This window comes from Mauremys reevesii, linkage group 2 (assembly GCF_016161935.1).
Source record: "Mauremys reevesii isolate NIE-2019 linkage group 2, ASM1616193v1, whole genome shotgun sequence".
Classification (NCBI taxonomy): Eukaryota; Metazoa; Chordata; order Testudines; family Geoemydidae; genus Mauremys; species Mauremys reevesii.
The window spans coordinates 31,842,911-31,863,006 of NC_052624.1; the positions used below are offsets into that span (position 1 = coordinate 31,842,911).

General features: G+C 42.9%; 1 protein-coding gene across 2 annotated transcripts in view; it reads right to left on the bottom strand.

Annotated features, from left to right (window-relative positions):
* Positions 1–5,544: 5,544 nt before the first annotated feature.
* The window catches only part of WAC (WW domain containing adaptor with coiled-coil), a 107,509-nt gene continuing 92,957 nt past the window's right edge, over positions 5,545–20,096 (bottom strand). Inside the window, exons 12-14 of one of the 2 annotated variants that reach the window (XM_039524997.1) lie at positions 16,801–16,984; positions 14,687–14,814; positions 5,545–6,542 (exon numbers count right to left, since the gene is read on the bottom strand). In XM_039524997.1, coding sequence (XP_039380931.1) covers positions 6,473–6,542; positions 14,687–14,814; positions 16,801–16,984 — 382 coding nt within the window. In that variant the 3' untranslated portion in view covers positions 5,545–6,472. Of the gene's footprint in view, positions 6,543–14,686; positions 14,815–16,800; positions 16,988–20,096 lie in introns of both variants that reach the window. The other variant, XM_039524996.1, reaches the window with a different exon arrangement.

A 20,096-nucleotide genomic window follows, 5' to 3' on the forward strand; every position in this document is an offset into this window, starting at 1 on the left:
TTGTTGGAGGATTCGAGTGTCCTCTAGGGCCGGTGCCGCAGCCGTGCCCGAGACCGCTTCGTCTGGGGAGGAAGATGAGGAAATTACATGGATCGGTCCTTCCTCCGGTGCATGCAGCCCTTCGGGGTCCTGCGGCACACAGTACTGTGGTTGCGGTGCCGGTTCAGATTCTAAATGCGGCACCGCGACTGGTACCGGGGTCGCCAGTGAGCGGCTTGGCGTATCGAGCGGTGCCTGCGGAGCCTGAACTGAAGCCGGTGCCGCTGCCCAGCTATGGGGTGCTGAACTTGGAAATGGCACACCCCTGCCCGGCGATGGTGCCGGTGGAGGAGGCAGCTGCGCCAGGGCCACCGACGCCGAGGAGACCGAGGACCAAACGCCTGGCCTACCAACTGGTGGTAGGCCCAGGGAGTCCAAAACGGCCACTGCGAGGGTGGCTGCCGTTGTTGCTACCACTGTGGGTAACGCTAGTGGCTCACCCCCGAAACTGATCTCCTGCTCCGCGACCGGCTAGAGCGGTAGGAGTCTGCCTCTGAGTCTGAGGTCTCTGAGTACGAGGACCTGGGGGGAGCAGCACCCGGTGCCGTTGGAGAGTGGTGCGGAGGCGGCAGGGAGCCTCTTATCTGGTCCGGTGCCGCCTTAGCGGCGCGGTGCAGGAAGGGAGGTGACAGCATGGCCGGCTTGCCCCTTGATTGTACTGGGGGATGGACCACGGTAGGCAACTCCCTACGGTGCGGGGAGGCCGGCGCCGGGAGTCCCATCAAGTCTGAGGCCGCCTCGAACGCCTCCAGCGTTGAAGGGAGGCGCAAGTCTCCGCTGAGGTCCGGGGATCTAGGCTGGTCCGGACTCGACCTCCCTCTCTGCGGTGCGGGAGTCAACGGAGCCGCCAAGGGCTGTTGCCCAGCCTGTCCGTTTGCACCTACAGACGGCGTCGGCCTCGGATCCTGGTGGGGTGACCGTTCCCTCACCGGCTTTCTCTTCTTGGCGGGCACTGGCGATGGTGAGCGGTGCCGCACTGAGGCTGACTTCCTATGACCCGACTCCGTCCGGTGCCGGGTTTTTGACGACTTGGGCTGGGCCCTAAGTCCTGATGCCGGTGCCGGGGTGCTCCGCACCGAGGAAGACGTGCTGGGCACCGCAGGAGGAGTCTAAGTCTTTGAGCTCTGTCCTTGAGAGTTCTCAGGCGGACGACTCTACAGATAGAGCACTGGTCCTATTGGTGGCTCTCTCCGAGGCACCTCAAAACAAGCAGAGTGCGGGTCGCTCTTGGGCATGAATTTCCTGCAGTCCTTGCAGAGTTTAAACCCGGGGGACCCGGGCATGCCCCAGCGGGTGATGAAAACTTGGGGGCGGGGACCCCCCAACTACGAAAATCTATATACAATGATCTAAGTAAACTAACTATAATGCAACTGTATACACGGACTATACATAAGGATAGGACACTGCAAACTTGCTACGTGCAAGAGAAGTTCCAGCTAGCCGTCACCGGCGGTAAGAAGGAACTGAGGGGGTGGAGGGTCGGTAGGCTCCTTTATAGGGTGCCATAGTGGTGCCACTCCAGGGGGCGCCAGGGCCGACCTTACGGACGCTGCTGGGGGAAAATCTTCTGGCTGGCGTGCATGCGGCGCGCGCACACCTACTTTGAATGGACATGAACAACCACTCGAAGAAGAATTACTTTTTCTTTAAAAAAGACCATGCATGGTGGGTGTGCCATCAGGGCTGCTATTTCTCCTATGCAGCTAGCTGTGGTGATGGCAATTAGAAACACTGTCCTCATGGACCAGTGTGAGAGAGCAAGTTGCCATGGGCTCAAAAGGAGGTCTAGTCAAAGCCCTGAGAACTAGGTTAAGATCCCAGGCTGGAGTGGGTGGTCTCAGATGCGGGAAGAGATTCCCAATGCCCTTCAGGAATCTACAAGTCAGCAGGTGACTGAACAGCAATTATCTGTCCACCTGGCAGTGGAAAGCCGGTTTTGCCACGAGATGTACCTTAAGGAAGCTCAGTGAGAATTTTGACCTCTTGAGATCTAAAATGTAGTGTAAAATCAAGGGAGGGAAGATGAGGTTGGGTCTATGTGCTTAGAACAACAAAAAACTTGGAATCATTTCCATTTTGTAGGTAAGTATGTCAAGTGCTCAACTGTCGGCTGTGTAGCATAATCTTTCACCTCATCAGAGCATTCTATCTCTAAGCCTCGGAGCCAAGCCAGGAGGTGGAGGACTCTCAGGTTGGGGTGAAAGATCATCCAGGTTTTTTTTTTTTTTTTTTTTTTTTTTTAAGAGAGCAGGTGAGGAATGGGCCGAAGAGGAACTGGAGGACATCTGTGTCAGGTAAGGGAACCAGACTTGTTTTGGCCAAAAGGGAGCAATCAGAATAATGCTCGCTTTGTCTCACTGAATTTAACAGGACCTTGGATAGAAGAGGAAACTGGGGAAAAGCATACAAGGGGTCCCCATCCCATGGGAGGATGAAGGCGCCTCCCAGTGAATGTTTTCCCAGGCTGGCCCTGGAGCAGTAACAAGGATATTTCTAGTCCCGACAAGTAAGAGATCCATAGCTGAGGTTCCCCAAAGGGCAAATATATTGCAAAGCACTCTGAGTTCAGTTCCCATTCATGGCTGCGAAAAAATTCTGACTGAGACTGGCAACTGTCACGTTCTGTATCCCTGTTAGACAGACAGATGAGATGAGCACATTGTGATGGATGCATCAATTCCAAAGCTTGAGTACTACTGCGCAGAAGGAGGCAGATATGGCACCCACCTGGCAATTTATGTAAAACACACAGGTTATATTGTCCATCATGACCTTCATGTGGGTGTTCTTAGTAAAAGGCAGAAAATGTGCACAGGCATTACTGACAGCCCTTAGCTCTGCTATGGCCAGAATGAAAACCAGATTATGGGACTATTCCTTTACTACGTAAGCCTTTAAACCCAAGTTTAAGGGCACCCTCTTCAGCAGCTCCTAATGGGCCTTATCGTCATCCTGGGGAAGCAACATGCCTGTCCCTGACACAACCTCATCTGGGGAGGAGACTTCTTGGAGGCCACTGAGTAGGAACATCTCAAATGGGGCCCTGGGATCGGGATAAACACCCACAAGTTCCAAAAGGGCAACTGAATTGGCAAAGGCCAAGCACTCAATGGCACTCTTGTGCCGGGGTCCACAGAAGTGTAAGGATGACTTGAGTAGCAGCCGAGATGACTCCTTGGATGAAAGGAATATGACCCAAATTCCGATTCCAATGAGCCTCCCTCCGGTGATCATGGAGGTGAGGTTCCCACTGGTGCCAGAGATCAGTACCAAGACAGGAAAGCTTGCATGGGGGCCAGCATGGATGGTTTCCCTCTGGATGGTACTGCAGGGCCCAGAACTGAACGGCAGCTAGGGGCTACATGCTCTCTCCTGTCCACAGATGCCATCAACTCCTGTACTGCCAGCACCGTACAGTGCTGGTGCTGCACTGTCCCTCCGGTGCCGACGGTTCGTCTGGTACAGGACTCAATTTCTTCATAAAGGTCGGAGTCAACAGTGCTGACTGCAATGCTGGGGCAGAGGAGGGGTTTGATGTAGGTCGCATTCTACTCTCCGTGCCTGGCCTCCTTCGGTATCAAGGAATGTCCTCTCTTGGCCAGCTACTTTCTGTGCTTCTTCCTCGGCACCAGGGATAGTGAACAGTGCTAGGACTGCTGCACTGTGGGAGGAGCGCTACTCACTGGCACCGAGGTGCTTGGTGCTGAGTCCAACCAGCTCGACAGAAGGTCTCAGCGCTGCCTCCATTAGTACAAACTTTAACTTGGCCTCATCTTTCTTTGTACAGGGTTTAAATTCATAGCAGATCTGATGATCCCCAACATAAAGCCTCACCCAAGCACTTTAGGCAACTAGAGTATGGGTCACTCAGAGGCATAGCCTTGTGGCAGGAGGCAAAGGACTTGAAGCAAGGAGACTGTGACACACCTCAGCACTGGGAACAGACAAAACTCCGCTAACAGAGAAAACTAAGACTAAAAACTATTTACAAATACTAACTATATACAACTATGATGAAAAATAAAGACCACTAAGGAAACCTTGCCAAAGTAAACAGAGCAGTTCCAGTGACCATCATGGATAGTAAGAAGGAACTGAAGGGGGCGCAGGATCGACTGGGCCCTTTATATTGCAGCTATGAGTGTGTGGCACCAGAGGGCACCTGAACCACCCCAACAGATACCAATGAGAAAAAAATTTCCGGCGACTGTCCTGGGGGCGCACACACATCTACACTGGAATGGACACATTCAAGCACTTGAAGAACAAGAAGGCTCAAAGTGGGCAAAGAAAAAGAGGGCAGGATGTGCTATCTCAAGCCACAGGCAGTTGAGAAGGAACTGGAGTGGTGATGGGTCTGCCTCTGCCCATATTTGTTCTTCAAATAGTGTCTGTGTGGGTGCTCACTGTCAGACTGTGTGTGCACCCTTGTACTCTTGATCAGAGATTTTTATCAGCAGTATCCCCAGGTCCAGCTGTGAAGGAAAATGTACATATTTTAGGCACCAGTCTTGACCGCATTCAGTATCACTTTCACAAATAAAATTCATAAAATATTCCTGATGCTAACTTTTAGCATGTTATAAATTCTCAAAAGATAGAACCACAAAAAGCAACTTCAAGTCCAAATCAAGTGTAAGAACTACTTTGCAGTCTCTGTATTCTTATTTTGTTTTGGAGTGTTACAGTAATTTTGATTTCTGAGAGCACTGCCAGTGGGACTTAAAATTTACACTGGTTAAAAAAATGGCTTTTTGAGACCGCTTGTAAGACGTAACAGGCTATACAAAGAATTTAGCATCTCTTTGGTACTGAAAGACATGATTCTGCGGAAAATAACCTTTGGGTGCTGGCAGTTTTGAATATATCTGAAGGTGTGTCAACAGCATTTGTATTTTAATATGACGACTTTAGTCTACTTCTAGCGCCTTCAAAAGATTTTTTTTTAACTAATACACAAACTTTTGAGATTTACACATTTCTGGCAGCATCACAGTAGCACCAAGTCATGACTTTAGAAGATTTTTGCAAAGAAAAAGCCAAATTTATTTTATAGTAGCAATAGTTTCTTTTTTTTATTTTTAATATACTTTAGGAAACAATATACAAAGCTGAGCTTTTCCACCATTTCCGAACAGTGGGTTGCTCCAATTACACAAGTTCAGCGTTTTGTGATGGCTAAGAACAGCAGTCAGCACCAGACTTGAACAGTTAGCTACAACACAAACATCCTTCGAAATGAAATGTCATAATAGCAAGACAGGTAAACCAGGAGTTAACATATGACAACTGTTGGGGAGGTGTCTTAATCATCCTTGTTGAATTTTATATTTAATTATTTTATACACAATTTATTGTTTACAATTTTTAAACACAAACTCCCTTGAGAAATTATTTCAATTAAGTACAAAAATGTTCAACAAGAATAGTTCTGATAAAGAATCCCCAAATAGACCAAATTATAATATGCGCTGACCAAAGGAAATGAAAACCAGTGTTTCATTGTTTTAACATGTTTATTACAACAGATACAATTCACATCTGACTAGCTTTTTCCTCTTTCCCCTCCCACAACCATGTTAACATGTTCATTGGGCTATTTCCTTATATTTGAGCAAGTAATGTACTTTCAACACACATGCCCAGCAGTACTATAAGACCATTCTTACAGGGTGCAAATGGAAATACGTTTCAATAATTTATACAAACAGTGGGTTATGCTCAATCACTGCAATTTTAAGCTACTGTACACAGGAATGAAAAGATTATAGAAAAAGTGCCATAGCAACAGTGCCTTAAGAAAGGAGAAAATTAGAAGCATTAAAAAACTGATAAATCAGATTTAGGATTTCAGGGGGAAATGGAACACAGAAAATGAAAAATGTTTCTCTGTAAAACAGAAATGGAGAAGCACTGCTCTTGATTCGGTGCAAGTGTGGAAACAGTTGTTTCATGATATTTTGTACATTACCCAAACTGTTCCAAATTGTTGCAGCCTTACATACAGATCGCCTGGTGCTCGCATTGAATTTTAAGAAATGCAAGATTTCTGAATGATAAATTAACTAAAAAAGAAAGCTAATTTTGCAGACAGGTTTACATGTAAAAGGCTAGGTATTTAGCCACCTCAGCATTGATTAGTTTTGGATGTCTAAGCTCTGATACACATGGCTTCCCATGGCTTCACTCTACAAAACATATTTACAACGTGAAGAATACATCTACAAGAAATCTACATTTCAAGGGTTTTACAAATCATCCTTGTATCTTTCCCCTTGAATTGACTCCCTCCTGTCCCCTTCCCCTTGTCATTTCTTTTGCCCAGCTCAATGGTCCAAAGTCTACTCAAATGCAGCTCAAAAATGTTAAGACTGGGCAACCAGTTTTACAGTTCCTGTACTCAAAACTATGTGCAATTATTCACAACTTTTCACACCATGAAGGAATTCTGATTCTTTAGCTTTTCAAGTTCTTTAATTTGTTGCCTCAAAAATAGTATCCTGCAAGACAAAATAGAGTCAGATTAGTATAAGAACTTTCATTATATTCTTAGACTAATATTCATATTCAATATAAGTCACAAACATTTCAGTTAAAACCATGCCTAAATGACACCTTAGTCAAACTAGATATTCATTTCACATTACTTTAACTCTGCTAGACAGAGATCCTCCTTGGTAAAGTATAGCTACTACAAAATGTAACTGCATAAATCTCAAGTATTTAGATTAAATTTTTGTTTTTTAATAAAGGATAAAATTGCTGGATCTAAATACAATTAACATACCATGACACTTATCCTTAATATACGTAAGTTAAATTAAGGTCCAAGGGAACACAAGGGAAGACAACATTCAGTACCTGAATGCTACAGAGAAAGGCATTATGCCTGTATATGGCAGAGTACTATCCTGGGTGCTGGGCTACAATTTTACTATGGCCTTTAATAAGGCATATCCAGATACCTCCCTCTCAGGCAGCCCCCCTGCCAATGCACTGGGGGAGGGGCATGGCAACACACCCATCTAAACATGCCCTCTCTTGGACAGCGTACCGCCAAAAGCACTGGCCAGACTCTTCCTACCCTACTCTTCACCCACAAACAGAGAGTGGAGGAGCTACTCACGTGCTCGCATTTCTTTAGTACAGCTGTAATGGCCATACATAATCTGGCCAAGTGCATTTTGTTTAATTTTATAATATATTTACAGCTCTATGTATCATGCAACCTATTCTAGCAGTTCTAACCTTATACACTTTCTTAGAGTCATGGCATGGTAGAACAGAACATTTTTAAAAGGTATTTTGTGTTCTACTATCTGGCAAAATACCAGTTTGAAAACAATGGAATCCTTATGGGCACCAACACAAGAAAGCTCTCATAACAGTTTAATTTTTAGGGCTAATAATTTTGTTGGCATCCCTATTATAGAACTGCATTTTCCTCTACTGAACTTACATTAATAGTAACTCAAGTTACATGAACCTTCCGCTTTAGACACTACTTTTTCAGAACTAATGCATATTGTGTAACTTGGTGCTGAAGTGCAATGGGACTGAATGAATTATGCAGGTACAAAGATCATCATGAAATCTTGTTATGCACAAATATTCCATGATCAGCAGTCATTTTAACAGAAACTGAGAAAGCATGCTATTTCAGCAGAATTTTGGTAAAACATTTTTTGAAATTTATCCAATTAAGGGCAATTAAGACAACTGCCCTTTGAACCTTAATATCTTATAATGCAGGTAAAAAATAACCAGAGATGCAGTTTAAACCATAATGGACGTGCTTGTGAAATGTTTTTTGGCTGACAACGTGCCACTTCACAACTTCCAAAATGGAAAGATGTCCTGAAGCTCCAAAAGACATACATGAGACAAACTCTTGTTCTGCCTAGTGATGAAGCACAGATGTGTTTTTCAAAACCAGTAATTTACATATTTTGTTTTTCTTCGGTATCTGAGGCTAAAGCTCCAAATACCCAGAGATTATGGAATGCATATACATTTGATACATCAGTTTGAAAGATCCCAGACTTTTACAAAGCTTCCTTTGCTGGACTTGCCATCTGTGCCATCTCTTCCATTCCTTTGTGATGACCATAAAGGCAAGCTGGCATTAAAAAAAAAAGTTAAGTTTCCTAGGAACATGTACTGTAAATATAGCAAGGTGGCACTTAAAGCTATAGATGTACATTGAATCCTAAAGTGTTCAGGGTTTATTCTAAATTTTGCATTTGATTTTAATTTAACTAGAGTAATTTCTTTAAATCTTCTTACTGTTACCTTATGAAAGGGTTAAACACTCCTCCAGAGATGGACTAGAAATTATCCCTGTAGGTTTTATTCCATCGATGAGAAACCAAATTGTTTGTCCAAACAATCATTTACAATAAGAAAATGTAAAGAAATTACTCCAGTTAAATTAAAATCAAATGCAAAAATGTAGAAAAAACTGTCCATCATGAAAATCTTAAACTACCTATTCTGTACACAGGTATCACTTCATGCACCACTGAAATGCAGCCATTTCTGATGTAGAGCACAGCAACTGTTTAACAAATGCACAGCATCACTACAGCTGTTTAGGAGAGGAAATGAAAACAATATATCCAGTGAAACTGCAGGGAGAATTTTAGTAATCAGAATTAAAATGGAAGTTAAACAGGACCAACATCCTTGATCATAAAAAGTGTCATCTGGTCTAATATTGAATATTGACCTCAGTTTTGTATCTTGTCCTGATAGTATTTTTAATATCTCAGTGTCCTTAGCACTATGCAAGGGCAATCAGCCAGTAATTACTCAAAAGGTGAGAATGTCACACACTAAATCACCAGTATTTACTGAAGAATCTTGAAATCTTCTTGGAAGTCTCATCTAAATATTGACAAGAACCAACTTTACTTAGCTTATGAGATCAAACAAGAGCAGCTCAACTTGCTGTGCCTCAAGACCTAATAAATACTTCAAGCGTACAAATCATATCAAGTGGAACTATATAAACTGTACCAAATTTACAGATGTGATTTATGCATACTAGATATTTTAGTAGAAGCATCTAAATTTGTGTAAGCTGATCAGATTTACCTAGCGTGCTAATGCATGTGGAACACAATTTCTTTTCTATCCATGGAATAAAAAGATGTACAGACATTGCATAGCTGATCTGTTCACTGGATATTGTCAAGAGGCATCTGTGTGTGAAATATGTAAAACGTATATCAAGGAAAAACCGGTTACCTACCTTTTCGTAACTGTTGTTGTTCGAGATGTGCTGCTCATGTCCATTCCATTCTAGGTGTGTGCACGCCCACATGCGCGGTTGGAGATTTTTGCCTTAGCGGTATCCATAGGGCTGGCTGTGGGGCCCCCTAGAGTGCTGTACTTATGTGTCGGTATATCAGGTGCCACTGGCCCTACGCCCTCTCTGTTCCTTCTTGCCAACAACTCCGACAGAGGGGCAGAAGGGTGAGTAATGGAATGGACATGAGCAACACATCTCAAAGAACAACAGTTACGAAATAGTAGGTAATCATTTTTTCTTTGAGTGCTTGCTCATGTCAATTCCATTCTAGGTGACTCACAAGCAGTGTCTATAGAGTTCGGCTCAGAGTTCAGTCTTGCCACTTTCTGCACTGCTCTGCCAAAGCCAGCGTGGTCTCAGCTTGCTGAGTAAGTGCATAATGAGACACGAACGTGTGGACAGATGACCAGGTAGCGGCCCTACAGATCTCTTGGATTGGAACCTATGCCAGGAAGGCCACTGATGACGCTTGTGCCCTAGTCGAGTGTGCCCTCATGACTGCTGGCGGAGGCAATGATCCAGGCCATGATCCAGGATTAAATTCTCTGAGCAGCCATCAGGCAAGCTTTCATTCTGTTTGCCACCAGAACAAACAGCTGTGTTGACTTATGGAATGGCTTTTGTCAATCTATGTAGAAGGCCAGCGCCCTCCTGACATCCAGGGTGTAACCTGCACTCCTTATCTGACATATGAGGCTTTGGAAAGAAGATGGGTAAGTATGTGTTCCAGCCAACATGGAACTGGGAAACGACCTTGGGCAGAAACGCTGGGTGTGGTCGCAACTGGACCTTATCCTTGCAGAAGACCATATAGGGCGGTTCTGAAGTAAGTGCTCTGATCTCGGACACCCTGCGGGCCGACATTATCAGAACCGGGAACGAAACCTTCCAGGAGAGAGCAGGAAGCCAGAAGCTCAAAGGGAGGCCCCATGAGTTTCAGGTCCCAGGGAGGGACGGGGTCCCAGGCATACAGGTAGAGATGCTCCAGACCTTTCAAAAACCGTGTCGTCCTGTCATGAGAGAAGATCGACCTAACTTGGAATGGAGGATGGAAAGCCAAGATAGTGGCCAGGTGGACCCTTGATTGATGACAGGGACAAACCTTGGCGTTTGAGGTGCAGCGCTTCATGAGCCAGTCATCAAGATATGGAAGTTCTGGACCCCTCGATGTCTCAGGTAAGCAACCACTGGAGCCAGACATTTTGTGAACACCCTCACGGCTGATGAGACACCAAAGTGCAGCACAGTGAATTGAAAATGGCACCCGCCCACTATGAACCAGAGGAAACAACTGTGACCTTGGAATATGAAAATAAGTGTCCAAGTCGAGGGATCCAGGGAGGGGATGAAGTAGGCCAGGGAGACCATGCAAAACTTCAACTTTCTGAGAGACCTGTTGAGGCAACGCAGGTCCAGAATGGTTCTCCTTTTTGCTTTCTGGATTAAGTAGTAGCAGGAATAAAATCCTTTTCCCTTCATGTCCCAAGGGACCTCCCCCAAGTGCAGGAAGTTCTTGACCTCTTGGACAAGGAGTTGCTCATCAGAAGAGTCCATGAGGAGGAGCGGGAAAGAGAAATGGGGAAGGTGAGAGGGAGGAGCGGCAAATAATTCCAGGATAGAGCCCCAAGATAGTATGTACAGCACCCAGTGGTCCAAGGTGACTCGCAACCAGGCCCCAAACTACAGGGACAAAGATGGTTGAGGAAAGAACAAGATGGATCTGGGGATCCAGTGGCCAATGCAGTGGCCTTATTGGAGTGTGTGGGTCATGCCAATGATGACAATGCTCCCTTCACACCGCTCATCTTCCATTATCTCGGAGTAAAAGCTGGTAGCACCGGGCTCGGTGCATGGGACCTGCTCGGAATTCCCCGGAATTGACTGGGGTGTCGCTCTTGAGCACACATTTAAAAGGAGCGCTTCTGGCCCCTGGGATGCTTTGCTGGGCTGGGCTGCATGGGTCAGCAGGAGGAGGAAGGGTGGCAATGACTAAAGCTTGTGTCTCTATCCCTTCTTGTTGAAGACCCATGTCAAGGCTTTGGTGGAGGGGGTGGCTGGGACTGCTTCCATGCAGACTGCATGGTGTATGCATGCTCAGCGAGCAAAGTGTGGCCTGGGTTGTCCTTTAACTCATTCTGCCTTGCATCAGTCTGCTCCAAAAAGAGACCGTTCCCATCGAATGGGAGGTCCTGGACAGAGGTCTGCAACACTTGGGACAGGCTGGAAGTCTGAAGCCAGGAGCTGCACCTCATGACCACCCCCAACGCAACCACCCTAGCTGCCCAGTCTGTCGTCCCCCACACCATCAGGAGAAAGCACTTAGCTGCTGCAGTGCCCTCATCTACCAGGGTGTGAAATTCCTGGGCCAAACCCCGAGGGACAGACTGCTTGAAGTTACAGAGGGAGTCCCATAAGTTAAAATTGTACTTGCCAAAGAGGGCCTGATGGTTCGCTACCTGGAATTGCAGGCTGGCTGTTGAATAAATTTTTCTCCCCAAAAGGTCCAGTCTTTTGGCCTCTTTATTTTTGGGAGTTGAACAGGTGTGCCTCTGCTTGTCCTTTTTGGCAACCAGTGAGCCTGGAGATGGGTTGGTATAAAGGTACTTGTGCTCAACACCTCACAAGAGGTGCTCGACACCTCACAAGACTGGGCCCTATTTCAAGATCATTGTCATAATATTTTGCCTACATACAGGTGATGAAGGAAGATATTGTATAATTGTGTCAGTTCTGAGAAGTTTTACCTGCTCCTCAAGAGAAAATAAACCAATATTGAGTAGCTGGGTTTTTCTCTTTATATCTCAATCATTTAGGACCAACATCTACTTTAAACAATATACATTTTGGGGAGTGAAATGTGAAGAGTGGGTGGTGCCAAATTCTGTGCTGTAATATATTTTAGTTAAGATCTCAAGGTGAACTTGTGCAGTAATCCTGGTTATGGAAACATAATATTTGTATTTGCGTACCAACCTCCTGTAACCCTCTGAAATGTACAGTTGCATGAACTGACCTCTTGTTAGGTCATCTATATGCTGCAAAATCACAAATAGGCATCCAAATTACTATGGACAACACTTTATAATACAGGGCTTTTAATTGTTTGTATAGTTTCTGTTTAATAGCTACATTATTAGCACTTTAGATAAAATCTAAAAGAAACAGTTTTATCTCCACAAATCTTTGCATATAAACACTATGAACTATTTTATTAAAAGGTCAATATTTTATATGATTCACTTCATAAGTCCATCTGTATACATTATTAATATGATGGGTTGAAGTACTGGCTGGGATGAAGTACTTCTTTTCAGCCCTTTTGGAGATAGAAGGGATGGATGATGGGGTTTGCCAGAAGGCCGTGGCAATTTTCAGGACCCCATCATGGACTGGTAGTGCAACATGTGCCAGGGTATAGGCTAAGAGGACACTAAACAAGGTGTCCTTCTGCTCAGCCATCTCCTCAACCTCCAGGCCCAAGTTTTTGGCCACCCGTCAAAACATGGCCTAGAGGTGGTGATGGTCTTTAAAATCGTCCAGTGGGCTGGCCCTCGAGGGTCCCATGACTGCCTCCTCCGGGAAAGAAGACAATGACTGTACTGCAGGAGGAGGCTCTGGGACATTATCCCCTGTGCTGGAGGGTTTTTTTGGGAAGTGGGCGCTGTCTCTTCTACCCCGACCTCCTAGCTGTTGCTCTGAGGTGGCAGCAGATGAGCAGTGTGAAGGGGGCAGTGTCATCACCGACATGACCCACGCACTCCAATAAAGCCACTGTGCTGGCCAATGGCCACGCTGCCAAGGCGGCGCCGTGTAAGTCAACACGGCCTCAGGTGCCCAATTACGCCAGTGGGGTCTTGGCGAGGGGTTGACCTTCCCTTCCATGTCAAAGGAATCCCCTTCTGGTGACTATGGTGAAGCCATCGATGCCTGAATAGGTCTGCTGACCATTGCTGCCAGAGACCAGTGTTTGGAGTGGGATGATCGGTGCCAGAGCAAGGGGGACCGCAATTGTGACGAGGAGTGCTCCCACAGGGCAGGCAACCAAGATCTGCGCTGAGAGGATGACTTGTAGGAGGGCAAATGGTACCGGTACTACAGAGATCGGCACCTTCCCCAAGGCAATCTGTGTTGAGATGATGGAGACCGCGATCGTGATGCCGGTAACCAAGGATGAGCCACAGAGGATCTGGGCTGCAATGCCAGAGATCTGCGACACACAGATGGAGAGCGCTGGCTTGTCTTGGGAGACCGGCAGTGCTCCACTGCCTGAAGGGTCTTAGCGTCTGGCTTGTCCTCATAGGGAGCCTTTGCCGATTCCTGCGGCATGCACGGTGCTGGCGGCAGCCTCTGTTCTCTCAGTGCCAGGAGAGCTTGGGAAGTAGTCAATACCACCAGAAGTTTAGGTCTCCTACCGCTCCTAGGAGTCGGTGTTGGATCCTTTAAGGGTCTAAAGGCCCTGACTGGGAAGGCACATCCACCTGGCTCCAGAGTGGCAGGAAGGCCTGAACTCCGTCCTTTGCCCAATGCCCCGTGGTCTTTCTTGCCCGGTGCCAGGGAGCTGTTTTCTTTCTGGGCACCGATACTGGTGGTGCAAGGCCAAGGTACTAGGTGAGTCTTGGCAAGACGGCTCAGAAGTTGGACAAAGGGCAGCCTCCATGAGGAGAGCCCACATATGAATATCCTGCTCTTTCTGAGTCCTGAGTCAAAAATTTAGACAAATATGATACTTGTCCTTCACATGTGATTCTCCCAAACACTTGAGGCAGCTGCTGTGGGGTTCACTTACAGGCATAAGCCTGTTACAGTCCGCGCAGGGCTTAAACCCCGGAGTCCGGGGCATTCCCCGCCTGAGGCGGCCCTGCTGGGACTCCGACTTCTAACTACTCTTAACAACTACTTAACATTAACTACTATAAAAAACTATCTACAAGGCCCTAGGCTCGAAGTCAGAAGAGACAAAACCGCTAGCCCTTGCTATGCAGGGAAAGGTACTCCGACTAACCAACATGGGTGGTAAGAAATAACTGAGCGGGCATAGGGCCGACAGAGCCTAATATACAGATGCATGAGCGTGGCACTCAAGGGGGCACCATAGCCGGCCCTATGGATACCGCTAAGGAAAAAAAATCTCCCAATGACTGTGCCCGTGGGTGTGCGCACACCTAGAACAAAATCAATATGAGCAAGCACTCAAAGAAGGTAGCTTTTATACTTGAAAAAGACAAATATGCTAAAACTTAAGTTGTCAGTAAATCAAGCTCATCCAAAATAGGACACCAGAATGAGCAATTTAGAAATAATTTGAAGATAAATGCCCAAACAAATTCTTACCTTTGCTCACGCAATGTTGCTTGAATTTCACATACTCGAACTAAAGATCTTAAATTTTTTAATTCAGTACAAATTTCTGACATATGAACACTTCCCATATTATGGGCTTCCTCACGTAATCTTGATGCCTGCAGGAGTTAAATAAAAAAATTAATTCAAAGTTAGCGCTGCGATTTTGGATTACTCACTAGAAGCAAATGGACATAATTCAAGGAAATTGGACTCTTGATTAAAAAGGAATTATAGGGCTTTGAAACAGCAAGGCACATTCAAATTTAAACATGAAAACTAAATCATAAGAAAACGTTAAATTCTATTCTGCAATCTTAATATAAAAACCTAATATGGATCATTTTTGTGCCAGACAAACTTGATCACTGTTGAATTAAATTACGAATGTAATGGACAAAGGGAATGTAAAGGATAGAACATATCTAATTTGATATAGCATCCTAGATAGTCTTTGAATAGCTTTTCTTTCTAAGTAAGTTTTAAACCAGCCTGGAAATGACACTGTCACATGAAACGAAAGTCAGCTGAAATGGTAATGACAAAATAGTGACAAATGGAATATTTTATCACCTAGAGTTCGATCTGTTTAATTTCAATTTCTTTATTACTGATACTGGAGCGATAAATAGCATATCATTTATGCTTAGACAGTATTACACTGGGAGGTTTTATGAACATCAGTGAAGTAGAAATGGCTCTAGATACACTAGAAATATGGGCAGAAAAAAGGAATGTCCAAACTGAAAAAAATTATCTGAAACAAAGATGTGATAGAAGAGTGTTATTTTAAAAGTAGCAGCACTGAATGAGCTGTTGGGCGAAACATGACAACCAGTGTATATATGAATTTGCATATGCATTATGATCAAACAGAAAAAGTAAAATCGTAGACAACATATGAGATGAAGGAGACAAGAACTTTTCAAATTGAAGATACACTACTATAGCTTCTGATACCTTGATACCAGAAAAATGTGGAGTAACTGAAGGACTTATAGAAAAGAAAAGGGAAGGAACATCAGCTGTGGAAGGTTAAAATAACAAAGTATGTATCAGTTGATCAAACAAGAATGGAGACAATGCCTGGTAAATATTACAAGGACGTAAACATCAGGAAGGGAAAGGTCTGTTTGTTTTTTAAATGGTATCAAAATGAACACAGCTCGAGGCAACCCAACAGCTATAACTCTGTCCTGTAGTGACACCATAAAATAATTTAGGATTAAGGCATATTAGTGTTTGTAGCCCCAGATTAGATTAAACTGATTTTTAAAACTTCCCCACCCCCGTATCTTCTTCTCATGGTGTAACTACAAGGCAGGACACCCAAATAACCTTAACCTTAACTGTGCATTTCCATTTCTTAGTATGTTTCATTTCTTTTAAGGGTAACTAATTCAGATTTTTTTTTTTGCTGGATTCACAATGCTTAGTTTGGGGATAAATTTTTTTAAAACCTTAAAATACTGATACACCCAACCCTAACTCCAATTTAACAACGTGGATAGGCGCACACACACACACACACATATATATAAAAAAATAAAAATAATGCAAATAAATAGATTGATAGTAGTCCGAAACAGCACAAGGACTCTATTGTCTCACAGCTATACCTGAACTGTTATGAGAGCAATGAAGTGGTAGAAAGGAAAAAACATGAGGATAGCAGAAATTCGGATGTAAGTTTTTATGTTTGAAAGTTGAGTATCCACATATGGCATCCCAATGGTCGAAATGTGCAAGTTTATCAAGGTTTCTCCTATAGCCTGGTTTTGCCCTATTACAACTGCATTATCAATGCAGCCATGTGCAGAAACAGTTTTGAAACATTTTCAAAGCTCAAATACAAACTTAATAGTCCTACCAAATAAAAATGAATTTTGATGTTACCCAGGGCTTGAAAAGTCACTAGCTTTCATAACAAGCACAACTGCACCTGTTCCACAGGACCTTTTTATCTGAACAGCTAAATCACTGCATGACAGTAATTTTGCTAACAGACACATTCAAAATAATAAAATGCTATGGTGTTAAAAGAGAATTCTTAGTACCTTCATAGGAAAGTCTACATTTTCAACATAATCTGAATGTGTACACACCTGCTTTTCTGCATGATCTGCAGGCCAGCCTTGAACATGTTTTATAAGATTTTCATTGAAGTGTGCTGCTAGTGTAGGTGTTAATGAACATGTAGGCCGAACAGATGCATTCTGTGGTGTAGTTGCTGAATTTGACGCACTACTGCTGGAGGTATGATTTGGAGCTGGTGATGGACTTCTCTGACTACTGGAAGAAGGAAACAAAGATTAAAAAGCACAAGCTTTCAAAATGTTTATAAATCTGGCAAATGAGTTAAACTTCACAGCATCCAGCCACATCCTGCATTATAAGATAATCAAAACTGATACTCTAACGACTTGTGATCAATAAGTCCTATGGCACTTTTCACAAGATTATGATCTTTGTGTCCTTATGTTCTGATAATTACATTTTTATTACATTTCTACTGGCACGTTATTCTTTTCTTCTTGTCCTAAACTATTTCACTGTTAGTTGTTTTAGACATCCGTGTGCCACCCTAGATGTAGCTGCATTTCAGGGGTGAATGGAGTGTGTATATGCACACTTTTTACCTATATATAAGTTAATAAAGAGCTTCAAAACAATCCAAGATGTAATGTAAGACATCATGATCATTCAACAAAACGTGGGAGTCCTGATGAACACGGTCACCATTAAATACTCAGTCACCTTTATTTATTGCTCTGAGACCAAGACTCAACATGTGGCTGCCCAGTGAGCGATCAAGAGACCCTGAGCAAAGCTAAATCACTCCTTGAGGCCAGAAACTCCAACATAAGGATGAATAAGAAGTTCCACAAACCATAGAACCCAGTTAAGCACTTCTGGTCAAGAAATTTTCTTCTTTTTTGTAGGACACCATGAATACTTATGATACTTTAGAAAAGAGGCTGCATCTGCTATCTTGGAAAGACTGATATTAGCTTTCAGCGTCCTAGTATAGCTGACACTCCTCTATTCCTTTTAGTAGGGGAAAAATTAGCATGGGTAAATAGCTTTTACTGTGTGTAATGACCCATCCACTCCCAGTCTTTATTCAAGCCTAATTTAATGGTGTCCAGTTTGCAAATTAATTCCAGTTCTGCAGTTTCTTGTTGCAGTCTGTTTTGAAGTTTTTTTGTTGTAGAACTGCGACTTTTAGGTCTGTAATTGAGTGACCAGGGAGGCTGAAGTGTTCTCCAACTAGTTTTTGAATGTTATAATTCTTGACGTCTGATTTGGGTCTATTTATTCTTTTGCGCATAATCAGTCAGAGAACACTTCAATCTCCCTGGTCATTCAATTACAGACATTTCCCCATGCTAATTTTTCCCCTACTGTTACTCGCACCTTCTTGTCAACTGTTTGAAATGGGCCATCCTGATTATCACTACAAATGTTTTTTTCTCCTGCTGATAATAGCCCACCTTGATAAGTCTCGTTAGAGTTGGTATGGCAACACCCATTTTTTCATGTTCTCTGTGTATATATCTTCCTACTGTATTTTCTACGTAATGCATCCCATGAAGTGGGTTTTAGCCCACGAAAGCTTATGCCCAAATCAATTTGTTAGTCTAAGGTGCCACAAGTACTCCTCGTTCTTTTTGCTGATACAAACTAACACTCTGAAACCTTTCAAAATAATTGCTACTCTCTTACCTCTACTTTTTTATAGCCATTGGCTTTCCTAATTATTACGTTTATAAAAAAAAAATAAGGGTTTTGTCCACCATGGTAAACCAAGCTTGTGTCCCCACCATCACAACAACAAAAAAAGGCAAACTCTGTCTCAAAAAATGGGGAAAAGGATGTTTTGAAACCCTAATTTAACTCCGTAACTTTCCATACCTAAAGTACCTTAGGAAAATGTAAACACACTACGTAAAATGTATAACTTTTATTTTTTAGGCCAGAACAGAACTAGAAAATTGCAAAGATACCATTAAAAGGAAAATCCTAATGCAACCTTAACCAAGGAACCAAAATCAATGCCTCCATAATTAGAAATATCAATTATTCTCAAAGCCTCTCTGGAATCATAGTTTACAGAAAGACTTGCATTAGGCCAAATATGTTTGCATAAACGGGAAGCCTACTTTGACATTCAGAAAGTATATTTTATGTTCACTTCTTTTTGCATGGAATTCATTACTGTTTCCTTGAATATATAAATACGAAGTTAAAATTTAAAGTGTTACCAACATTTAAGCTACTATTCTTTACCATATTTTAATCTTGAAATTATTTAGTAAGGTATTATGAGGGAAACAGATTTAAATATTGATTTTCTTTTTTAAATTAATCAAACACACTTGAGGAAGGTGATTTTTGGACTTATCTTTTTTCTTCAGTATTCCTGCCATAAAAAGAAATACATAGATACAGTATAAGTGAAGTGCTTAATTCTGGAAAATGCCTTCTCCGTAGTAAACAGAAATCAAGAATAGAAAAAAGCCTGTTTGGCCTCAGTTTTTTCTAGCAAGTGCAGGTCGTTATTATAGGTTAAATAGGATTCTTCCCATATTTTTCTTTTAAGAATAGTCCACTGCTGCTGTTCTATTACATCAATGTGACTTATTTCCTTCATAGCATCATGACCAATAAAAACCAAATGGCATAAACACCTCTAAAGCATTTTTTTTTAAGTTTTAAAAATCAAAATTAGTCAAAGAATAGCCTAAATGTATCATAAGCTATTTAAACTACTTTAAGATAATTTATAAAAGTTTTAATTCTAAAAGAAACAAACTGGTTTAGATGCAGACTATTACAGGAAAATGTAATTATGAATCATTCTAAACCCTGAAAAATTAAAATGCGGTTATAACTGATCAATCAATTGTTCTCAGTTTAGATTATAAAGTTCCTAGGTTCCAGTAACTACTTAGGTTTTCACTTTACCTGTCAGGCATCATGGACTTCCCTAAAGTATTAGGGAAACAAAAGGATGCTCAATATTTTTACGTCAAAATCTAACTACTGAACTTTTAGAATGGTTGGATTTGAGAAAGTTCTCTGGCTTACAACTAACCATCTTGTTTTAATTTATTGGCAACAGTGGTAGTTAACTCATTGTTTTGCAAAGGCACACAGCGATTCATTAATATTCACAGCAGTATTTGCATAACTGAAAATACAAAAAAAAAGGTATTTTCGGTATAAGAAGCTATGTAACTATAAACTGAGCAAACATACATGCATACGATATAGTAATGTTAAATTTCAAGTTCCATTAAAAATTCAGTGGGGAAAGAAAGAAAAGTTCCCAGAATATACTGCCTATGCAGATCCACACTTTGGAGTCATGTGCCCTTGAACATGAGCCACAGAACCA